Source organism: Aethalodelphis obliquidens, unplaced genomic scaffold (assembly GCF_003676395.1).
Source record: "Aethalodelphis obliquidens isolate GAN/ISIS:26980383/991018 unplaced genomic scaffold, ASM367639v1 scaffold12, whole genome shotgun sequence".
NCBI lineage: Eukaryota > Metazoa > Chordata > Mammalia > Artiodactyla > Delphinidae > Aethalodelphis > Aethalodelphis obliquidens.
In genome coordinates, this window is record NW_020837956.1 from 24,335,399 (window position 1) to 24,358,531 (window position 23,133).

General features: G+C 51.9%; 1 protein-coding gene across 1 annotated transcript in view; it reads right to left on the minus strand.

Moving 5' to 3' along the window:
• Positions 1 to 1,771: 1,771 nt before the first annotated feature.
• Positions 1,772 to 23,133, minus strand: part of EFR3B (EFR3 homolog B) — an 84,365-nt gene continuing 63,003 nt past the window's right edge. Inside the window, exons 6-23 of the mRNA XM_027113680.1 lie at positions 21,621 to 21,770; positions 20,284 to 20,418; positions 19,549 to 19,627; positions 18,665 to 18,800; positions 18,224 to 18,385; positions 17,374 to 17,485; positions 16,940 to 16,991; positions 14,810 to 14,982; positions 14,212 to 14,287; positions 13,585 to 13,746; positions 12,030 to 12,161; positions 10,536 to 10,603; positions 9,294 to 9,421; positions 8,448 to 8,539; positions 5,219 to 5,267; positions 3,932 to 4,038; positions 2,548 to 2,597; positions 1,772 to 2,105 (exon numbers count right to left, since the gene is read on the minus strand). Of these exons, the coding sequence (XP_026969481.1) occupies positions 2,000 to 2,105; positions 2,548 to 2,597; positions 3,932 to 4,038; positions 5,219 to 5,267; positions 8,448 to 8,539; positions 9,294 to 9,421; positions 10,536 to 10,603; positions 12,030 to 12,161; positions 13,585 to 13,746; positions 14,212 to 14,287; positions 14,810 to 14,982; positions 16,940 to 16,991; positions 17,374 to 17,485; positions 18,224 to 18,385; positions 18,665 to 18,800; positions 19,549 to 19,627; positions 20,284 to 20,418; positions 21,621 to 21,770 (1,969 nt within the window). The 3' untranslated portion in view covers positions 1,772 to 1,999. The remainder of the gene's footprint in view (positions 2,106 to 2,547; positions 2,598 to 3,931; positions 4,039 to 5,218; positions 5,268 to 8,447; positions 8,540 to 9,293; positions 9,422 to 10,535; positions 10,604 to 12,029; positions 12,162 to 13,584; positions 13,747 to 14,211; positions 14,288 to 14,809; positions 14,983 to 16,939; positions 16,992 to 17,373; positions 17,486 to 18,223; positions 18,386 to 18,664; positions 18,801 to 19,548; positions 19,628 to 20,283; positions 20,419 to 21,620; positions 21,771 to 23,133) is intronic.

Genomic DNA, 23,133 nt, shown 5'->3' on the forward strand with positions numbered 1-23,133 from the left:
TTTCTTCGATCTGTTCCCAGGGTGGGGATGAGGGAGAGACAGCTGATGGACATGTAGGTCTCTGGTTCTAGTGCTGGTTCTAGAAAGAGGCTCCAGGGAATGACTGCCAAGTCCCAGAACCAGGGCCCCAGGGCAGTGCTCGGGGTGCAGTTGCCATGGGGGTGGACCCTACAGTCAGAGAAGCACTAGAGAGAAACAGGGCTTCGCGTCAAAGCTGAGCAGGGAAGAAAGATGGGAAGATCCAGTGAGGAAAAGACACGTTTGTGGCTCAAGATTTACATTTTCTCTGAAGCTTCTTCCAAAGGTCATTTGTCTTCAAGTTTGTTTCTAGTTATTTTATTTTATTTATTTATTTATTTATTTTCAGTACGTGGGCCTCTCACTGTTGTGGCCTCTCCCGTTGCGGAGCACAGCCTCCTGACGCGCAGGCTCAGCGGCCATGGCTCACGGGCCCAGCCGCTCCGCGGCATGTGGGATCTTCCCGGACCGGGGCACGAACCCGTGTCCCCTGCATCGGCAGGCGGACTCTCAACCGCTGCACCACCAGGGAAGCCCTGTTTCTAGTTATTTTAAATTTGGTTTCTTAATAAAGAGATATTAAAGTAAAGAGAAATCTCGGTTCATGCCTGTAAAGTTGGGTTGAGTATTAGCCAAAAGCCATAGACCAGAGCCAAAGGCTGTGGTGGAGGGGCGGGAGCCGGGCCCCCTCGGCCCTGTAGTCATGTAGACCCTCTGGAAGCCACAGGCCCACAGCACAGAGGCAGCAACCAAGGGGGGAGACTATAGGAACGAGGGTCAGGTAGCCCCCACACCCAACAAGATTATTGCACACGCAATAGGAGAGTTCCACGTGTTAAGATTCTCCTAATTTGGACAAATACACCTATCAGCCCTGATAATCAGGCTCTCACAGTGCATCTGTGCAGGGCCACGCACAGAGGTGTGACCCGAGGGTGTCCTGAGAAGACTGCCCTCCCCTTAGCAGAATCAGCCCGCTCTGACCCCACCCCACGCTGCCGAAAATGGTACCCTCAAAAGGGGTTCCTTTGGGTCAAGAAATCTACTCACCCTCCCTCTTTTCAAGAGCAAATTCTCCAGGAAGGAATCATGTGACTATTCTCACCTTCCTGTGAGTCATATCAGCTCAGAAAAGTTATGGGAAGTTAGAAGAAGAAGGAAAGGGCTCTTCTTGGCCAGAGGGAGCTGCCTCAGGAAGAGGCCCAGGTGAGGTTCTGCCAGCTGCTCCTGGACAGGAGGATGGCCCGTGCTTCTGCTCCCTGGCCCAGCCGGCCAGCCTGGGGACACGGGCTCCCTCTGTCAGCGGCCTGCTGCCCGCCACGGTGTCTCTACCCCAGCTTCCGTTATACAAGCTCAGTATTAATTAACAATAGAAACAATTCACGAAGAGGCAACTGGCAGGGTGAGCAGGGGAGTGGAAAAGACACCAGAGACTTGAAGGCCTTTGGACCCTCAAATGGGGAAGGAGGAGGGGACACTCTGGAGGAGATCAGCGCCCCATCTTCCAGCTCTCACAGGCCACTGCTTTACGGGAGGAGCTGGCCTTGCCTCCTCCTGATTGCAGTCTACGGCTTCCTTTGACCAACTGTGTCTCTCTCTAGTTCCCTCCTGGGGGAATGGCAGCTGCACACCCACCCCCGTGAAAGCCCTTCACTTACTACACTAAGCAGGAGTTTCCTGGGACCTCAGCCTCTCTCTGGAGACCCCCAATGACTCCTGACCCCAGGATGACACAGAAGAGGAGACAAAGGGCACAGGTAGGATGCTTATTGGCCCCAGCGTGGCCAGATCTCCCTCAGGGAAGACAAAGAGGAAGCAGGGAGGCCGAGAGGGGGGCAGGGGGGCCCAGGGCTCCACCTTGCTTAGCTGTCCAAGGTGCTTTTTCTCTGAGATCCCAGTTAGATCTCCATGGCGTCGGGGTGGGCGTGAAGGCGAGCCCCTCCCTCAGGCCCCACCCCTCCGAGAAGCTGTGTCTTGGAATTCAGTATACGCACAGATCGGGAAACTTCATCTCATAGACGGGGATGGAGTGGCTCTGAGGCTGGCCATAGGCTGCAGTGATGGTTCCTGATGGGCTTGGTGGGGGCCTGGGACAGAAACACAAGGAGGGGAAAGGCATGAGGACGGTTCTGGGGTCCCGCCCCGTGCAGCAGAGCAGCTGATTGAGGTTTCTCTTTGAATAGGGACCAGAGATTACGTCACTCTGTGGTTCCCAGGTTTCAAGTTGTTCTAGAATCTTCAGCTTGAAGTCAAGCTTTACTGCAGGCTCTACAGCGACTCTGTTGCTCTAGAAAGTACCAGCTCGTGACACTAGGACCCCCGGCTCTTTTCCAGGGTTCACTGAGCTGTCTCTTTCTCCCTTCAGTCTCTGTTTCCTTATCTGGGGAGACTTGGTGGCCGACTCCAGCCCTGGAGACAGAGGCTGGGGGCAGGGAGGGCTGAAGACAGGTGCGAGAGGAGGACTTGCGGGGAGGGGTACCTACACTGGGCCACAGAAGTGGGGATTCCCTGCCCAGGGCTGCCACTTACCGGATGGTGATTTCAAAGATCTGATTGAGTTTGCTCTGCAGCAGTGATGCCTAGACACAAACAGAGGAAAAGTGAGCCGGGGGTTGACTCCCAAGCCCCCCTGCCCACCATGCACTGAAAGTGCTGGGCAGTTGCGGCCTTAGGAAAGAAACCGGTGTGAGCTCGTTTCCAGCACTTATCTGTGGACCCTGGCGGTGGGTTCAGATCAGAAAGAGCCGCCCAGCAAAGGCCTGTCGGGGACAGCACAGAGGCCAGGAACCCCAGGAAGGACTTCAGCCAAAGTTCTGGAAGAGCCCTTAGCTCCTCCAAGTGGGGCAATAGGGCCTGCTGGGCAGAGTCAGGAGGCTCAGAGCTGGTTCCAGCTCTTTCCTTAACTCCCAAGGAGCAGTTGTACAAAGTTGGTGCATTAGGGAAGATGTTCTCTCTGGTCCCTTCCGGCTCCACCTAAGTCCACGTACACAGAGAGTGAGATTGTGCTCAACTCTGAGCTCACGAAATGAGCAGCCTCTGCCTCTCAGGATAGAACTAGAGGTCAGCATAATATAGGCCCAGAAAAATCTATATTATACTTACATGTATTTTTATATATAATTTATGTATTTTTATATATTACTATATATAATTATTATAATATATGAGAAGTTTATGTATATATATTTGAAATATATATAATAGAAAATTACACGTGTTTTTATTGAGAGGAAAAAGTACAATAAAATACAAGTTACTTGTACACTTTGGATGTTTACAATTATGTTTCATTGTTATGAAGATGGACACTGGGGCTAACAAATCCTGGAATATCATTTTCAAGAAATGTTTGTGCTCTTCCCTTAGCCATCTACTCGTCTTTCTACTCGTCTGGCGCCCTCTCATTCAGATTTCTTTTCCAAGGCCAGCCGTTCCATTCCACCTGCCGGGGTCCCCCAGTTGGAAGCGGGCCCTCTAGCAAACGCTGGCCATTCTTCCTGTGCCCTGGCCCCTTCCCCCATCACTCCATAATGTGACGACCCTAATGGCAACAAACTGGCAGCGTTGTCATGAGAAGGAGATAAGCTGATACATATAAGATGCTCTGATGAACAGCAAGTGCTATTTCCGTTCCTGCTCTGATGATTATAATTATTATCATCTATCTATTTGGTACAGGAGATCCTGAGGTCAGGGTTTCTCCCTTATATGAAAACTGTGACCTCTGGAGGGGTGTATGACTAATAGCCTTTAGGTTCATGGGAAAACAATGTAGTGACAAGGCACTGTTGGGATCTAAACCCTAATTTCTGGATGACAACAGAACCAGGATCTCCTAGAAACTCAGTCCTGCCCTGGGCCCACATCCAGTGTCCGTTTGATCCCGGGAGGGGCACCGTTACGTCTCACTTACCCGGGCCCCGCAATGCGCTGCAATCTCCTCAAAGGGCGCCTTCTGGAACTTCTCCACCACCTGTCGCCGCCGTTCACGTTCCTGCTCCTCGACGGCCACGCTGTCCACTGCGCCACAGAAAGCCAGGTCAGCCCTCAGGTCCTACCCCAGTGATGCAGTCTGAGATTCCCCCCCAGATCTCCACTCTGCTGATGAGGGGCAGGGTAGTGTGGAGGGTGCGATGCCATCACTCGGCCCTGGGAGGGCTAGACCCTTTTCTGATTCTGCCTGAGGGCTCAGCCCCCTTCCTTGCCTAAGAGTTTGAAAACTAGTTGAGTGGACCCTTAAGTGGGGCTAAAGCCCCATGTAGTTGCATTGACACTGGGACTCTTAGACGGAAGTTCCTGGAACAGGAAGTACTCTGGGGGGAATATGAAAAGGGACATCAACAGTGGAAAAGCCACAAAAGACAACAAAGAACCCCTATGATAGAGCGGTCGGAGGCCATTAAGTTTAAGGCTTCTGCGTATTCCTCTTGGTAGCCGAAATGAAAAAAAAAAAAAAAAAAAAAGGAAGGGTATGAAATATGTTCATCATGCCCAGTTTAAGAAGGCAGAGCAGTGGGAACATTTAGAAAGTGTACCATCAATGACAACAAAGATAAAGACTTGTTATCAGTTATCAGAAAAATTCTCTAATTCGGGATACTTCATTGCCCAATCATCTAGACGAGGTAATACTGCATTTTAAAATCGATTGCCATTATTAAATAAATATTAATAGGATTTGTTCTTAATGGCTTTCACTAAGAACTTTTTCTTTTGTATCACACTCCACCAAAAAATTGTCAAGGTATTTATACAAATTAAAATTGCAGGTGGGAGGGAGGGAGACGCAAGAGGGAAGAGACATGGGAACATACGTATAACTGATTCACTTTGTTATAAACCAGAAACTAACACACCATTGTAAAGCAATTATACTCCAATAAAGATGTTAAAAAAATTAAAAATAAAATTGCTTTTTACTTGTCTGATTGGCTGTAATCCTCAACTGACCACTTTTAATGGCAGCAGTCAGTAGAAAAAGGGTTCCTGGCATAGGACATGGACACCCCCCCCAACCCGTTAAGAGAGGGGGACTTTTAATTGCAGCTTCAGTAGTTGTGAAGAGTTTAGAGGAAGCCACCAGCCTCTCCCCTCACACCTGTGTGAATCACACTTGCGAGGGCAGCAGACAGCTGCGCACACCCACACACCTCTCCAGGACCCAGCCCTGTGATCCCCTCCCTGGGGGGCTCCCACTTACCAATGGCCTTCTTCAGCGTCTCATAGGTGATCTCCTCGGCAGGCACGCGCTGAGGGAGAGGGAACAGAAGTGCTCAGAAAGGGGGAGGGGGGAGCGGGGGGTGGGGAGGCAGCCTTGGCTTCCTCAGTTACCTGGCAGCCACTTCACTTCTCAGAAGAATGTCCTGAAGGGAGAAACTCCCTGAGGACACCCACATTCTCACTAGGGTCTCTGGAAGCTGCCTGAGCAGGCACAGAGCCTCCAACTGAAGGAGAGCAGGGAGAGAGAGAGGAGGGAGGCTACTGCCCCATCAGTCACAAGTCTGGCCTGAAAGAACTCACTGGCCCCTCCCCCCTCGCCCCCCAGCGGGTCCCGTTAAGCTCCCTGGGAAGAAAACACTGTAATTCAAACAAATCTTCAGAGCACTTAACAGAAAATATTCGAAACAAGAGAAGGCAGTTAGCAAATATAATCTCATATGAAAATTTCAAGAACTAACTTTTTTTTTTTTTTTGCGGTACGCGGGCCTCTCACTGTTGTGGCCTCTCCCGTTGCGGAGCACAGGCTCCGGATGCGCAGGCTCAGCGGCCATGGCTCACGGGCCCAGCCGCTCCGCGGCATGTGGGATCTTCCCGGATCAGGGCACGAACCCGTGTCCCCTGCATCGGCAGGCGGACTCCTAACCACTGCGCCACCAGGGAAGCCCCTGACTAACATTTTTGAAGACTTCTGATATTAAATTATCCACCAAGGTGATGTGAGTATTCAGTAAAGGTAAGGCATACTGAGGTTGGTCCAAGGACCTGGGTCACAGGATCTCAGTGTCCTGGGAACCCATAAAAGGAGGTGGAAAATAATAAAACCCAAAGCAGGGTGTTCTACGGATGTGTGGCCTTAGGTCAGATGCTGAAAATTGTGAAGGAGGTTGGACTAAATTCCAGGAATTCCCCCCTAGACTGTGAGCTCCTTGAGGCAAGACCCATGATTTCTTCATATTCTATTAGTAAAATGTAATATTACATGAACGAGGCAGACACAGGAGAGAATGATTTCATTGATATAAAGCTCAAGAAGTGACATAAGCTGGGCTAGTGGCTCCCTCTGGGGAGGGGGTGCAGAGGCAGGGCTCCTGGAGGACATTTTAGTCCCTGATCTGGGTGTGAGTGCATCCGTATATTCACGTTATACACTCAGACAATGCACTGAGCTTGGAATTCCATAAATGCTTGTTCGAGTAGGAATGGACAGAGTTGTAGGTCTGGGATAAAGTCATCCAACAAATATTAAGTGAGCACCAATTATGTGTAGGATTCTTGGCTAGTCGCTTAGTTGAAATTGCAAAATGTATTACTATAGGAATGACACGCAAGAGAGCGCTATCATTCACTCTGAAGATTCATTCACTGTGAAGGTTCATCCTCTGTAGGTCTGTCTATCCACCCATCCATACATCCATCCATCCGTCCATCCATCCATCCATCCACTGTCAGCACTGACCAACATCAGATATTCACGGGTAAAGTGATAGGAAACCATGTGGTGGTGGGAGAAAAAGGAAGACAGGTCACTGGGTAAAGGCAGGCAGAGAGGAGCTGATGGAGATGGACCACAGGCTGGATGTTGATGAATGGGCGATTCAAGAACATAGAGGTGGAGAGGAAGGGTGATTCCGACATGGGATTCCACACTAGCAAAGACATGGAGGTGAATGAGATAGCATGGGGGAGACTGAGAGCAGACCAGCCAGAGAGGAGGGGAGATGAAATGAAATGGGAGGGCATCCCTGACTACAAATGGCTCTGAATGCCAGGCACTGGGTTTGGAATTTAACCAAACCAGCATTTATTGATCATCTGTTATGAGGCTGGCATTTGAGGCTACAGGGAGTTACCGTGAGAGTCTGGAGGGGTGGGGGGGGGCAAGGTGGGCTGGAAGTGGAAAGAAGTACAGCACGGCAGAAGGGTGGAGGCTCCCACACCCCTGCTTTCGATACCAAGCCATCCCCGGGCTAAGCTGACTCTCTGAGGGGGAGGAACCCATGATGCTGACCGAGGGGCCATGAGGGAGCAGGCAGCTGTGTACCCAGGTGAGCATTTCTCTTCCTTCTTCTGCTTCATTTTACTTATCAATTCCTGAGGGTCTCTCAACTCTCGGGAAGGAAGAATTACAACTATTGAGGGGATAGCAGTCAACTCACGCTGTGCTCCTAACACGTGAGGTTCCCATCCCTGCAGAGCTGGAAGGGCCTTGGAGGACACCTGGCTCAACCTCATGTTGCTTCTCCAATTGGCCTGAGTCAGAGCTTCCTTCCTTCCATGGGAAGGTTCCAGACAAGCTTGGAAAAGCCCTGCCCTGGAGGTCTGCCCTAGTAACCGAGGAGCTGTTGGAATGGCTGAGGGCACAGTTAGGGGGAGGCTTGACCTTTACCCCACTGACTTCTCCTTGCTCCAGGCCCATCTGGGGAAAGGCTGGGTGTCCAGGCTGTCCTTCACAGCTACTCCAGGCTGTCCATGCCCAGGGATCTCACAAGTCTCCTTGTCCCAGTCCCACCCAGATGTGCATCCTCCCTGCTTCTTGCTAAGGTTCCCCTGCGTCTCTGTCTCCATTAACTCCCTTAATTGGCAGAGTTACCATTTAAAACAAGGGTACCGCATCCTGAGGCTTCAGTTCCCTCGGGATGCCTTGCTCCCTCCTCACTGCCCCGCCCACATTTCTTTTTCATTTTAGTGAGTAAATCTGGTATTTCCACTAAAATTCTTTATTCCCCCTTACTTGTGGGTACACCTTCTTTATTTTCTGAGGTAGAAGCACTACCGTGCAAAAAAAAAAAAAAAAAAAGCATTTTTCTTGACATATCTGGAAGAAACATTGTAAAAGCTATTCTTGCCCTCATCTTTTCTGTGAGGCCTTCCAATTACCAACATGGAGCACGTCCGCCTCCATCATGAATTGGGAATGACTACCAGCAAGGCTTTCAAGACTGACTTTTATAACATGCTCATGGGAGTGTACGGGGTGGGGGGGATTCGGTAATGTTTTCCAGATGGAAATGTCTAGGATACGTATGATGAGAGTCAGTAAGAAAATAGGACTTACTTGAGAAATTTACTTTCTGTGCAACTTTAAATGTGTGGGGTGGCTAAGGGAGTCTAGATCGTGGAGTGTCTGACCACCTAGGAGGTAGGAAGAGTCCCCTCCCAGGAGGACGCTGAGCTTCACCAGGACAGTGGATCAAGAATGAGACGCTCACCTCCTCCTTCTCTGGGCTGTTCCTCGATTCTACCTCCACCTGCAGGGAAATGGTTTCTCCAATGCTCTTCCTCTTGGATAAGCGATCCTCATCTGGGAAAGGAGGATAGAGAAGCTGGAGTCCCCAGCCCCTGCAGAGCAAGCCAGGATCATGCCTCCAGCACCATCTCCCAACTCCCCTGCCTCTGCCTGGTCCACAGTCCTCGGAGGGCTCAGAGGGAGTTTATACGCTGGGGCTACAGCTGGAGTTTATGGAGGGCTGCGGGCCTTCACCGCCCATCTTCGGGCGGTGAGTTTTGCTTTTTAGGGCTAAGATTCTGAAATTACCGATGAGCACAAAGAAGCCGCTTATGACCAGAAAGCGTATCTCAACTTGCACAAGGGTCATCTGCTAACAGCACCAGCAGCTGTCATTTGCGTAGCATTTCCTACTACGGGCATCTGCCTCTACCCTCTAAGGCAGGTATTGCTAATATCCCTATTTTACAGTCAAGGCAACTGAGACTCAGGGATGCCAAGGGACTCGTCTAAGATTCTTCAGGAAGTAAGCTACAGAGAACTGGGTCTCAGACTCCACAGCCCATGTGTGCTCTTTCCAGCACCGTGGGGTCTCTCCCACGCACAGGCCAGGCTATCCCGTGGGCCAGTTACTCCCAAGGACTCTGCACTGAAGAGGAGAGTGGGAAAATCAAGGATCTCACCATGGATTTCCACTGTGTCTTTCAGCTCTTGTGTGACATCTAAGGTGCCATGGAAGGTGACCGAAGGACTCACAAGTCCCTTCCTTTCAGGCCCTGGCCAAGAAAAGCCAGAGGCAGGCTCGGAAGTCCTCAAGCAGGGCTCCTACCTGTCAGCTGAGGGATGTAGGGCAGGCAGAGCCTGTCTGCATTGTAACCACTGCCCCCCAGGACCTCACTGATGTTGCTCTGGCGGAAGAGAAGCTCAATCACCACTCCATCGACGTTTTGAGACAGCCTGGGAGACAAAGGAGGGAAGAGGCAGATGAGAACCATGGGGGACTAGAATGATTTCCTGATGACCTTCCTTATGTTTTTTTTTTTTTTTTTTTTTTTTGCGGTACGCGGGCCTCTCACTGTTGCGGCCTCTCCCGTTGCGGAGCACAAGCACCGGACGCGCAGGCTCAGCGGCCATGGCTCACGGGCCCAGCCGCTCCGCGGCATGTGGGATCTTCCCGGACCGGGGCACGAACCCGTGTCCCCTGCATCGGCAGGCGGACTCTCAACCACTGCACCATCAGGAAAGCCCGACCTTCCTTAATTTTAAAAGTAATCCTCAAGGCAGTTCCCCGGTGGCCTAGTGGTTAGGATTCCCGGCTTTTACTGCCGTGGCCTGGGCTCAATCCCTGGTCGGGGAACTGAGATCCCTCAAGCCACGCGGCAAGGCTGGAAAAAAAAAAGTAACACTCATTATACAAAAGTGACAGAGGAGCAAAAGGAAAACAAGCCACCTACAGTCCCACTTTCCACATTCAGATTTTGTGCAGAGTCCCTCAGTCACACACATTTTTGCACACACACAGACATCCCCACGGCCCCCACTGTCCTGTTCTAGGATCTATTTTATTCACCTATTATACAGTGAATATCTCACATGAACTATTCTTTAAAAACACTTTGGATGGGCTACCAGTTGTCTAGGGTGTGGATGGGCCACCATTTATAAAGCCATCCTCTATTGTGGGATATTTTGGTTTTTTCAGAATATCTTTCCCTTGAGTCCCTCTGATGCTGAGGTGATGTTGGCCCACACTGCAGGCTGAGAAGGCCACTTGGATTGGCGGCACTGTCTTGTCAGGAAGGACTCCTCCAGGATTTGTTCCCATGGGCTTGGTCAAAGTTCCCAGAGGCTGCATGCAGCCCGTATTCTACGGTACAACACGCTGAGATGGCTCAAGGCATGAATTATGGTCAGGTGAGGGGATCAAACTTGACCCAGGACTTCTGGGTCATAGGCATAAGGTCCACTTTCTGCCCTTGAGCCCATAGAAGCCCAAGTCCCTGGCCTCAGACCATCCACTTCCTTGCTCAGCTGCTTGGGTTGTCCTTGAGCACGTCCTCAGTGTTCTCACCTGGGCCTCTCCACAAACACGTCCTCAGGGAGCATGTACGGAGCCTCTTTCTTCCTGCTCTCTATCACCTGAGGTTTGGGAGGAATCGTGAGAAAAGCTGGGTTCAGCAGGGAGAGGGAAATCCAAACAGGCCAGTGAAAGAGTTCCCACTCCCCTGAGCACTTCCTCCCTCCCACGAACCCCCTGGAAGAGCACCCATGGCTGGGCTTCTGAGGGAGAAACTCAGACCAACAGGGACCTCAGGGCAGCCTGTGAAGCCCAGGAGGACTGCTCAGGCTGTCTCCAGTGACACACATACATTAAGTGTCCTCCAAAGGCAGGGGACTTAGCTCCCAAGAGAGTTCAGTTTCTTGCTCCTGTGTCCTATTCCTGTTTTCTGTTTAAATGCAAAAAAGGGAGCATAGGTCCCACTGTTCCCCAAACCCAGGTGCACTGCAAAAACACCCTGATGGAGAGTGACATGGTGAGTTTCCCTCAGCATCCTTTGCAAATTTTTGACAAGAAAGCTGACAGTTATTAAGATGCTGAGAAGTGGGAGGACGCTTGGCATGAAAGTATGTGCAGGAGGTGAGGAAGCCACGATGCTACTATTTTTACTGAAGAGGATGTGGGGGCATCGCCTTTCCTGCCCTCCTGGATCAGCCCAAGGCTGGGAAGATCCTGCCTCATTCAGGGTGGTCTCTGGCACGGCAATACAGCACCTTCCTCCATGCCCACAGCCAGCCCAGGCCAGCAGAGACCTGAGCTTTCTTGTTTAGTTTTATTTTGTTTTGCTAGTGTATTTTAAAGTTAATCCTACGTATTATATCATTCTACCTATACATAGTTCAGTATGTCTTAAAATGCCTTTTTGCAACAACTGAGAACATTTGATTATAGACCGGGTATAAGATAATACCAAGGCATAACCGATAATTTAATTAGGCATGTAAATAGCATAGCAATTAGGTAGAAAGGTGTCCATAATTTTTTGGACACACACTGATATATGCAGAGGTGAAACGACATGATAGTCAAGGTTTGTCTGAACACATTTCAGCAAAGAAAAAGAAAAGGAGACAGATGAAGCAAATGTGGACGCATCATCATAACTGTTTAGTTCGTGTGACAGCTGTGCAGATGTTCACTGCCCTACTCATATTGCTTTCGTGATATTTGAAAATTTTCATAACAAAAACTTTCCTTAAAGTAGCTTTAGTCCCAGATGACCTGAGAGATGTGGGTATGTGCACTTCCGGGAGTCGGGGGAGTATAGAGGGGCCGGAAGTAGAGGAGGGCAGGTAGCAGGTTGGGAAGGGGTACAGGATACTGCCTGTGCCTGACCCTGCCCTGCTATGTCATGTCGTACAGGAGGAGTCACTACCGCTGAGAATCTCTCATCATTAGTTCTCATGCCTAGACTAAGCACAGGGCTCATGCAATTAAGCAAAAGTTGTTCTGGGGAAACCCCAAGTCAAGGGCCTCCTGAGCTCTCAGGGTCATGAGGACACCAACCTCACGGATGTGCTGGCAGAAGGCAGGCACTGTCGTGAGTTGGCTGATGAGGTTCAGGTAGGCGGCACCCAGCGCGTAGAGGGCACAGCGGTTGTAAACAGGCAAGTTCTCTTCATTGACCTGGGCCACGTCCTGTGGCAACACAGAGGGAACAAACTATGCTGGTGCCCCACCCTCCAGCCACCCTCTACCAACCTCCTTTAGACGTGGCCCACTACTCAAGACAAAGCCTTTTCCAGCAATTTCCCCGTAACTCCCTGGGGAACAGAGGTCGCCCTCATTAAAGCTGAAGCAAATGGTCCTTAGAACAATCCGTGAGCTGGAGGCTCATATCCTTGAGTGGAGAGGCGACGCCCTCAGTGCCCCGCTCTGCAGTTCCCGCTGTAGGGAGCTGGACCGTCCAAACCCTCATGAGTCCCACCTCCAGGAGGCCGTCACCTTCACCACAGACCCTGGATGATCCCTGGAGGACTGGAGTGGCTTGCTAAGCTGGGTTCACATGTTAAACCGACAAAGCTGTGCGAGTCACTAGGGGACCGGGACACAAAGGAATCTCAGATTCTAGGATGAGGACGATCGGAGCATCTGGGTCGGCCTTGCAGGACTTAGCGCCATCAAGCAGGTAGCTGAAGAGTCTCCACCACACAATTCCAGGCTTGCCACCGTTCAGGATACGATGCCCACCTAGCCTCGGGGCCCTGCTGACCCTGGCCTTTGAGGTCTGGAGGACCCACCCCAATTCCCAGCATCCTGAGCAGTGGACTTCCACCCAGGCAGACCATGAAAGTCTAAAGCCCTATCTAGTGCCACGCTGGCTGCCTGAGAGTCACGAGGGGAGCTTGTTGAATCTCCAGATCCCCAAGCTTGGGGACAGAACTGGGATTATATATTTTAATTTATTTATTTATTTTTATTTTTATGTTTTGCGGCACGCGGGCCTCTCACTGCTGTGGCCTCTCCCGTTGCGGAGCACAGGCTCCGGACGTGCAGGCTCAGTGGCCGTGGCTCATGGGCCCAGCCACTCTGCAGCATGTGGGATCTTCCCGGACTGGGACACGAACCCGTGTCCCCTGCGTCGGCAGGCGGACTCTCAACCACTGCACCACCAGGGAAGCCCTATATATTTTTAATAAGTGTTTAAGGCAATTCTGAAGCACAGCCAGGTTTGGGAACTAGGTAATCTTTACACAAATGAGTTTGTATGGAGATCCCTCCGGGTTTATGGGTACCCTCTTGGCAATCCTTGGAGTCTCATTCAGACCTTGCAAGAGACCCAGAATACTAGGGTTAAGGGATATTTTTGAAAGACCCTGTTTCCCGGGTCTCCTTTACTCTGAGGATGGGCCAAAGCCATGAACTCAGCATCGTTTGGTGGTCCCCAAATAGGACCACGGTTTGTGGTCTTCATGGAGGAATGGCCAACCAAGGGTGCAATACTCCTGGGCTCCAGAGCAGGTGTTAAGCAGTGGCTACTTGGCTCTCTCACTAGTGCTTGGCCAAAACAGGTGCCTTCCCCCGATCCCAACCCCTATGTCCCGCCCACAGGGGGCCCCACCTGGACAGCCAGCACCAGGCGGATGAGGTCTACCACCACTTCCTCGTTGGCCAGCTCAATGCTGATGAGCGCCAGCAGGCCGTAGAGCGCCTCGTAGTGCTTCTGTATGTTCGTTTCCTCCTTACAGCTCAGGTAGATGTGTCTGTAGAGCTGCTGGGAGTGCTGGAGATGGGGACAAGGGTGGAGGCAGGGCCACGGCGGGCAGGGTGGGGACAGGAGGGGCAAGGAGAATGGGAAGAGCAGTCTGAAGGGGGCGACGCAGCTGTGTGTACCCCACCTCCGCCCTCAGGGACAGCATGCCTTTAAAGCAGACCCCAGTGGAATCGGGCAGTGCGGGAGTATGTGCTTAGGGAAGGTGGGCCCAGTGAAACCAGCAACAAAAGCTGCTGCCCAAATCCAGTTTTAGAACATAGTCAAGGGATGCTCCTCACTCTGGCTCGGTGATAAGTATGACCTGGGTGCTTGATCCCCTAGAGGGGTCGGCTGGTCATCCGGACTAAGCATAGTCAAAGAGGAGGAAGTGGGTTCTAGGGGCATGGCCAGTGGCGACTTGGGGGCTGGAAGACTGGGGTCCGCAGGGCCTGACCCACCCGGGGTTCACTGTGTCTTGAGGTCACGCTTGCTAACCTTCTTCATGAAGATGGTGTCCTGCCGGGAGCACTTGTCCACTTTCAGCTTCAGGACAGAGATGTCGCTGAGGGTACTGGGAGGGGACGTGAGGGGCCACCTCAGTCAGCCCTTGCGCGAGGCCAGCAGAGCTCACATGGTATCACTGGGCTCTATCCCAGTGTTGTTAGTTGTACCAATGCCTCCCTGTGTCCTCTTGCCCTGGTTCTTAGCCTGATCTCCACTTTCTCCCAAGTTCTCAAGCTCCTGTCTCTTTTTTCTTAAATACTGATCCAGATTGCCCTCTTCCTCCCTTTCCTTCCTCCCTTTCAGCCTCCCAGTCTCAACTGATAACCCTGCATCCCCTTCTTTCCTCCCCACCTGAGAGCTCCCGTGGGTACCTGCTCTTTACCTCCCAAATCTCCCTCCCTTGCTCCACCAGGCACAAATGCCCCTTCAGTCTCTCCTTCCCTTGTAGGACCCCAGGGTCCATGTCCATGATTAGCTCCCTGGGGGGTTCCCACTGAAGATCTGAATCGTCTTCCCACCTGAGTGCGAGGTCCTAATGGGAGTCTCCTCCCCCATCACACACCAAATAGAGGGGAGACCCCAAGTTCACCTGATGGTGGAGAACTTGTGACGGTTGCCATGACGATCAATGAAACTGATGAGAATCTCTAGAACGAAGAGACGGATCTCTGCGTCCTCCATGAGGGCGGTGGAGAGAAGGCGGTCAAGGAAGTTGCTGGGCAGAGCTGACATCATGTTGTTGCACTGGAAGCCGGTGGATACCTGCAAGGGAGCCCAGGATCACGTGCTTATGAACGCCGGCCCTCCTGGCAGCACTGAGGAGACTGAGGGGCAGTCGGCAGAATTTGGGTCTGAAGCATCCATCCTCTCTAAACATCTCCCAGCCCAGTTTCCCCGTCCTCCACCTTAGGCAGCTTTTGGGAACCCTCCAACATCTACCTAGGCAACCCGCCCAGCTCAGCTTAGCTAAGTGGATGGGGACAGTATGCAGGGACATTAAGTTACTAAAAGCAAGCAAAGGATGAGCCCTAGAAGAGAGCAAAAGCCAGGGAGCCTCTGAACCTAATGTTTCAGCCCATTAGGGCACAAATGGCGAACATTCACCATGAACACGCTTCATTAGAAGCACGAACAGTCACAAAGAAGGAGACACAGTGGAAGAACTTACAGCTGGGCTGAGGAATTAGAACCCACGGACATGGCAACAGCCAAGAGCACACACAGCATTTGCTTACATCTCTTCTAGCATGGCCATAATGAGGGTCTGCTGATTAAAGCCAGCAGGCGTACAGAGACACCTCACCCATGATGGTGTCAAAGTGGTTAAAAGCAGCAAACCAGATTTACTGTTAAGTCCATATTGCAAAACAATGCCTTTGATGATTCAGCAGGCCCTTGAGGCTCTGGTAAAGCCTGGTGGCATCAGTAGTAAACATCAGTGTTCACGGAAGGGGGAGGTATTTGAGTGTGCCCCAAACTGTCACCTTGGTAAGACGCAGGGTACAAATTAATGACGGTAAACTCAGCAAAGAAATGGCAGGAGTGCATAGACAAAGGAGGTACCAGATGTGGGCAGTGTCAGCACAAAAAACCTTTATAAAAATAGTGTGACATGAAAGGTGTGGGCTGGAGAGAGGGGAGGGAGGGCGTGAGCGGGAGTGAGGGGGCTGTGCAGAGCGGCAGGGTTAGAACAGAGACGGGTCGAGGGGTCACATGGGGGGTCTATGGAGGGAAAGGGGACTGAGGACCTTCCAATTTCAGTCTGAGAAGTTTGAAATCTGGATGCACATCAATTAGAAACTGAGATGTACTCTTTAACAAGGAGCAACACGTGACGAACAACATTTCTAGAAAATTCTTCCTGGTTGTATTTATGATAGGTGAGGAGGAGGGAGCAACTATAGAATAATCTAGTTCTGAGATGTCCAGAGTTTAGGCCAGGGTTGTGCCTTGGGAAGCTTGTTACAAATACAGATTCCAGGACCTCAGACTAATGGCTCAAAATCTCTAGGGAATCTATATGTTAAACAAGTTGGTCATAGGAACAGCATTTGAGAACAATCAATCTAGCCTCCAGTGATGGCTGCAAAGAAGGAAAGAAGACAAATGTAAAAAAATTGATAAAGGGGGGAATTCCCTGGCGGTCCAGTGGTTAGGGCTCGGCACTTTCACTGCTGGGGCCTGGGTTCGATCCCTAGTCAGGGAAATAAGATCCTGCAAGCTGCGTGGCCTGGCCAAAAATATTTTTTAAAAAAATTAAAAATTAAGTTAGATAAAAGAATTATGGCTATTATTTTTTTTTAAATGGATAAAGGGAAAGACAGTGGCTAGGGGACTGAGGTGGTCATAAGTACCAAGGGAGAAACAGGTGGAAGGGACCTGGGGAGATACTTGGAGGGAAAAAGGGCGGGAACCAATAGAGTCCACCTCAATACAGAGATAATGTTTGAGTGACAAGGCCATCAGTAGCTGAGAAGGTACCTTTGTGAAAGTTAGAAACAGGCATCCTGCCTGCTCTGGAAGACCCAGCCCTGTGGGTACCCAGCCTGGCTAGTGAGTGGAACACAGGTTGGATTTCAGCCCCCTACTCACCCCTTTGGCTGGGCATGTTTGTGCAGTGTGCAACCTGCACAACTGTATGTAGTAGCCTTGTCTTGTTTCCTTGGAAGGAGCTGCCTCCTACAGAGGCAGAGCAGGAATGGGGACAGGAGAGGCTCACCTGAAGGAGGGATTTCAGCAGCATAATCTGGGTCAGTCGGTTCCTGTTCTCCCTATAGACCAGAGACACAGATGATCACCAAGATGGTGATACAGGCAAAGACCCCACACTTGCCTGCCCAGTTCTTTCTCCTGATTAGATTCTCCATGAGGCTTATCTTGTTGGGTTACCCAGGACAGTGATTTCCAGACCAGGGAACTAATGGCTCCCCCCAAGGTGGGAGGTTGTTATTGGTGGGACAGCCTGAGGAACTGTAGGATCCAAAGGCCCACTAAAGGCTGCTGAGGGATTTGAGAGTAGAATGAGAGAAGACAAGTAAGGACAGAACCAGGAAAGTTGAGGTGGAGAAGGGAGAGAGCCCAAAAACGTGGGACGGGGAGTCAGGTGGAATTTAGGCTGGGAGAGGAAGGGGGAGGAAGGCATGGCAGACTCACCCGGTCCTCCCCATCTCCATGGGGTGATGCAGGGAAGGCAGTGGAACCTTGCTCATGATGAAGAGGATCACCTCGGAGCGCTGGTAAGTAGGCAACGTGCTGGCAAAGGAGCCTTCAGGAAAAAGACAGAAGAGAGGGTTTGAGGCCGGCAGCTGCTGGAGTCTCCGCTCAAACTTTCAGCTGAACAAACTACTGTGAAGAGTGCGGGCTGCTTCTCTAGGGAGACGATTAAGACCCAGAGGGAGACACCTAGATGACGGCAGAGGACTCTTCCAGGCTCCCGTTCCTTCACGTGTTATTCCGGAGGCTGTGGTTAAGGTCTCCGGGATGGCGAAGCTCCAGTGGCGCTAGGACCAGAGGGCTCTGAAAGTGATGAGCCCTTACACGCACATGGTGGCTTTATGGTTCTCCCCTTCCACATCCACGTGCATATCCATGGCCTTCTCCCTGTCCTCTTTCCTTCCTTTTCTCTTTCTTTCTCCCACCTCCCCTCCAATCGCTCAAACGTGGAAGCATCAGGCGGCCCTAATGGGGACTGGGGTGCGGGAAGAGTTCGCCTGTCTCAGCCTCTGATCTGAACTTCAGGCTGAGAAACCCAGGGAGATTGTGCTGTGATCTAACTCGGGCCTGGCCCAGGCCACTCTGTGAGCTGTGTGCGCCATGGGCTGACTCCATTTCCCCCAGTGTCCGTGAATAACACGATTTAAGTGGATGACAATCTTACACTCCCCTGGACTAATATCCTCGCGGAAGGGGCCTCGCCTTCCCGCCCGCCTGCCTGGAGTCTGCCCACCTGCCTGTCCCTCCCACCGCAGTTCCGGCCCCGGGCCCCGCCCCTCCCCGGGCCCACCTATGGTCTTGATGACCGCCTCCTGGAACATTCGCTCTTCGTGCTCCTTGATGATCTTGGTGCCAAGGCTTATGGCCCCATCGTAGCTCCCAGTCAAAGCGTAGTCGATGCTGAGCCGCAGCTGCCTCAGCAGAGTGTTGAACATCTCCAGCACCGTGGGCCCTGAGCGCAGCGGGGTGGGAGACCTGAAATCCGGGGCTGGCACTCCTCCCTTATTCTCCCCTGCCCTGCATTATCGGGCAAGCCCAGGCCCCCTTCCAGCCAGGGGCTTCCTCTGCCCACTACCTTCCCCAGCTGATTTCTCCTCCTAAGGAAAGCCGGCTCTGACACCTCCCTATCGTGCCTTGCCCTCTTCTGGAAGGGGAGGCAGCCTACGGTTAAGGGCAGTTCCTTGTCCTTGGGGGGGTCCCCAGGCTCCACTCCACTCGGGATCCCCCTTACCCACAGAGCCCGTGGCGGCGATGACAGCAGCTTCCGACAGGACCTCCACGATGCCCGCCCGCACCGTGGCCGCGCTGCGGCTGTTGGCATCCAGGTGGCTCAGGAGCTGCTGGATAACCAGGTGGGAGTGCTGCGGCTGGGGGGGAGGGAGAGGTGCTGGTCCCCAGATAGCAGCCCCCATATGGCCTCTGAGCCAGGGCAGCCCTCGACGAGGACCCAAAGCTGGGTGGACAAAAGGGAGGTCCCAAGGCTAGCAGGCACTAGAGGTGGCACCCGGATACCCGAGTCCTTTTCCTGAGCCCCTCCCCCTCCTCGGTCCAACAAGGAGCTGAGTCAAATCCCAGTGAAGACCTGGATTTCCACATTTTCCCTGGGCCCTTTCACTTCAAATGGGTCAAAAGTCAATTTTAAGATACTGTCTTCCTTTTCGGTTTCCCCAGATCCCAGGTCTTATTAGGGCCACAAGAGGCCCGGTGGTTTAGTCCAGTGGTGCTCAAAGTGTGGCCTGTGGTCTGGTGCCAGTTCAAGATCTGTCTGATGCCCATGTACATTGAGCTAAGTATGGAAATTGAGAGTAAGTGTTGAGTAAGCAACTTGACAGAAGCCATGGCAGCCGATTATGGTCTGTGGGCCTGTATTTTGCATGAGGTTGTCGTTTGTTTTTTCTAACGGTTCTTTTTGTGTTTTATAAAGTATGGGTCTGTGACATATTGGAAATTAAACTAGTCCTTATCCACGACAAGATTAAGCAGCGCAGGTTTAGACAACTAGGGGCTTAGGAGAAGTCACAGAGGACAGCTGGTTTTCTCCAGGTGTGCACCGTTCCGCTCCGAGAGGCGCCACCTTGGCCAGAGGGACAGGCTGGACCAGGGGAGCCGCCGTACCTGAATTGAGTACATGATGATTTTAAAGCAACGGATGGCGAACACCTTGGGTTCCCAAAGAGAATGGTTATCCAGATGGCTGTGAGGGAGAAAATATGGAGAGTAACTATGAAACGCAAGTGATGTTAGGAGGGAGAAGCTTGGTGGGAGAAAGTCATCCCCCGAGAGACCCAGCCCCTCTCGAAGCTCCCAGGTAAGTAGCAAGGGCTTTCAGGTGTAGGTGAGAGAAGGGAAGTACGAGAAGTCAACGAACAGGGTTCCATAGCTGTGGGCTCAGGAATGAAGCCGGGCACCTTCCTCCTCCCAACTCCTCTCCTCAAAACTGTGCTTGGTCACCATGTGGTAGCTTTTTTTTTTTTTTTTTTTGCGGTATGCGGGCCTGTCACCGTTGTGGCCTCTCCCGTTGCGGAGCACAGGCTCCGGACGCGCAGGCTCAGCGGCCATGGCTCACGGACCCAGCCGCTCCGCGGCATGTGGGATCTTCCCGGACCGGGGCACGAACCCGTGTCCCCTGCATCGGCAGGCGGACCCTCAACCACTGCGCCACCAGGGGAGCCCACCATGTGGTAGCTTTTGATGCCACAGTGCGGGGAACATGGGCACAGAGAAGGGACCCACTTGGCCGAAGCACCACAGCTATAACACCTCCTTCCCTCCTCCCGAGTCAGCAAGGAGATGCCGGACCTGAAACTGTTCAAAGCTGAAGGCGGGTGGGTGGGGAAGGGGAACACTCACACGAGAACAGGCTTGATGGCGTTTTTGATGTTGCCAAAGGCAGCCCGGCCCAGCAGTTCCCGAAGGCACCTCTCAGCCAGCTCTGCAGGGTTCTCCTTCTCCTTCTCTGGTGCTTGGAGGGGGGAGGGGGACCGGCTGTGGAAACACACAGCCCACGGGTGAGGGATGGAATGCACAGCTGGGCGTCGCTTTGTGCAGGCCTTCTGTGCTTCCCTCACGCAAATGGTCCCAGTAGGACAAGCAGGAATTTGACGTGGGCTGCACTAGGTCACAGGGGAGGTGTTGAGGCTGTCAGAAGTTAAATGGGGGTAAGGAAGCCCACAGTGGAGGAAGATTGTGGGAGGAGGGATAAAGTTCTTTTTCTGGACATCCTAGGGACAGGCCTGATGTGCCTCTGTGGGAAGGATAGATGCCCTGAGCACCATGGGCCTGGAGAGGCGCAGACCACGAGTGTCTCCATGCCCCCAAGGCTTTGGAAGGAACGAAAGATGAGATAAGAAGAGAGGGAGGCCGACAGAGTTGGAGAAAGCAGAAGAGAAGGGGAGAGAGGAAGGAGGGGAAAAAGCGGGAAAGGCACGGGCGTTGGCTTAGTTAGGTGCAACTCAGTGGTAGCCACCCACCTCCACCTGAGACCACCAGGGAGCTTGTCAGTGAGATGCTATTCCAGGAACAACCACCAGAGGGCACACTAAATTTCCCAACCGGCTCTAGCAGCGCAGGCTCAACTGACAGAAAGTGGGGAACCCACGATATCTTCAATCGGCGTCATGCCCAGGCGACGTGGACAGCACCGTGAAACTCTCCCTCCATCCCACTTCACAGAGGGGAAGAGTGAGGGGCAGGGACAGGATGAATCCTTTCCAGGGGTTCCCAGATTAAAACTCAGTATCTGTAACTCGTGTCAAGTGGCTGCTGGCTGGTCAAGTGGGCATTTCTAAGGGACTGGAACACCACTAGGAAGTGAGAGAGAAGAAAGGTCCTCCTCAGCACCTGGAACCATGAAAGGCATTTAAAAACCTCCTTGGCCTGCTGCTTCTAGAAAGACCAAGGGAACCCGACTCTTGGTTCTTTGTGTTCAGTACACACTTACCCAAGGGAGCCCAGCACCATTACTGTTTCTCCTTCAGGAATGCAAACCTTAAGGGGTACAGCAGGCTGGTAGAAGGCCAGAGCCAAGGCTGCTAGGGAAGCAGCTTTGGACTCACTGCAGAACAAGCCACAAAAGCCAAGAGCCCTGACTTTGGGGCTGGGTTTTACCAACCAACCCAGCCGTGTGGTTGCCAAGTGCCCTGGGAGGGCTGCAGGGCCGCGTGCAAGCTCCCCCGTCTCCTGCTCACCTCTCCGCCTCCTCCACGTGTTGCAGATTGAAAAGCAGGGATGGGACGATCTTGTCCATGTGCTGTGGGTCCCAGATATTGGCCTGCAGTTCATCATTCACGGTCTTCCTCACCACCCCTTGTAGACCTTTGATACCTGACATTCGGATTCTGTAAGGAAAAGGGAGACATGGGGCCATGAAGTCTGCAAGCCCTGACAAGTCCAGCTTCTGTGACAAGGAGAGGAGCACAGCGAGGGGATTAGGGATGCACTCGTCCCTTAAAAGGCAGAACAGAGCCCACCTTCTACTCTTCATGTGACTTGGCCTCCTGGCTGGCCGCCTTCTTGTGCTGGTGGATGTGAGCACGAAGGCCACGTCTTCTGGCTTGTCTTGGAGATTCCCAGACAGCCCTTGCCCCGTACCACCCGGGCTTCATCCCTAGGGTGCCCAGCTTCTCCAGGCTCTTTAGTACCCAGCTGGGTTTTCTCCAGTTTGAGCCCAAGATATAAGAGCTCAAAGTGCTGCCAAGAACGGACGAGGCAGAAACCAGGGCTGTGAGCAACTTACAGGGGGAGGGGATCTGGAGGGGGAGGGATCTGGAGGGGGAGGGGATCTGGAGGGGGAGGGCATCTGGAGGGGGAGGGCATCTGGAGGGGGAGGCACAGAGCTGTCAGGCTCTCAGGCACAAAGAGGTCTTGGCTGGGACTAAGCTGGCTGAGAAAGCAGAGGGGAAATGAGTAACAGCACAGAGGGGACCCCTTTTGCACATCCCCAGTTCCCACTCTGCTGACTCAGGGATCAGCACAGCCCTGCAGGAGGCGGCCCTCTTTACTGGCCATTTATTTCAACCTGAAGTTCCTTTTTTTAACCAAACCTTTTTTTTTTTTTCCTGATTATAACATAATACATGCTAATTATAGAAAAGTGTAAAGATGATTTCCCATGCCATCGCCGCTCAAAGATAATTATCTTGGCATTTTGGTGTCTTTCCTTTCTTCTGTGTATAATATATAAGAGGATCAAGAACCTGCTGCATATGTAATTCGTATTGGCTTTTTTCACCTATAGCATTCTATCACAAGCATTTCCCTATATCATTAACTCACAAACATGCTGAATGGTTATGTGCTACACTGTTATCAGAACTTTCTGAACTAGTCGCCTATTGGTCATTTAAGTTGTTTCTAAATCTGCTTCTGTAATAATGCTACAATGGACATTGCTGTACAAAGTACTTTACTACCTTCCAAATCATTGCCATGAGTAGAATGACTGAATCGAAAGGTAAGGAATGAAAGGCTCCCAGTTCTGCCAGATTCCCCCCACGCCCACTGCACAAGCTGCAGGAGAATACCATCCTCACTGTGCCTGCCTCAGCACTAGGGATCTCATTCTAAACATCTGCTCTAATTTTGTGGCTCAGAAAAATCCTCACATCTTGTAGCGATTTCACTTCGTATCCTTTTGATGATTATTGGAGTTGAGCAGTTTTTCTAAATATTTAGTTGCCATTTGTCATTTCAGCTTCAGTT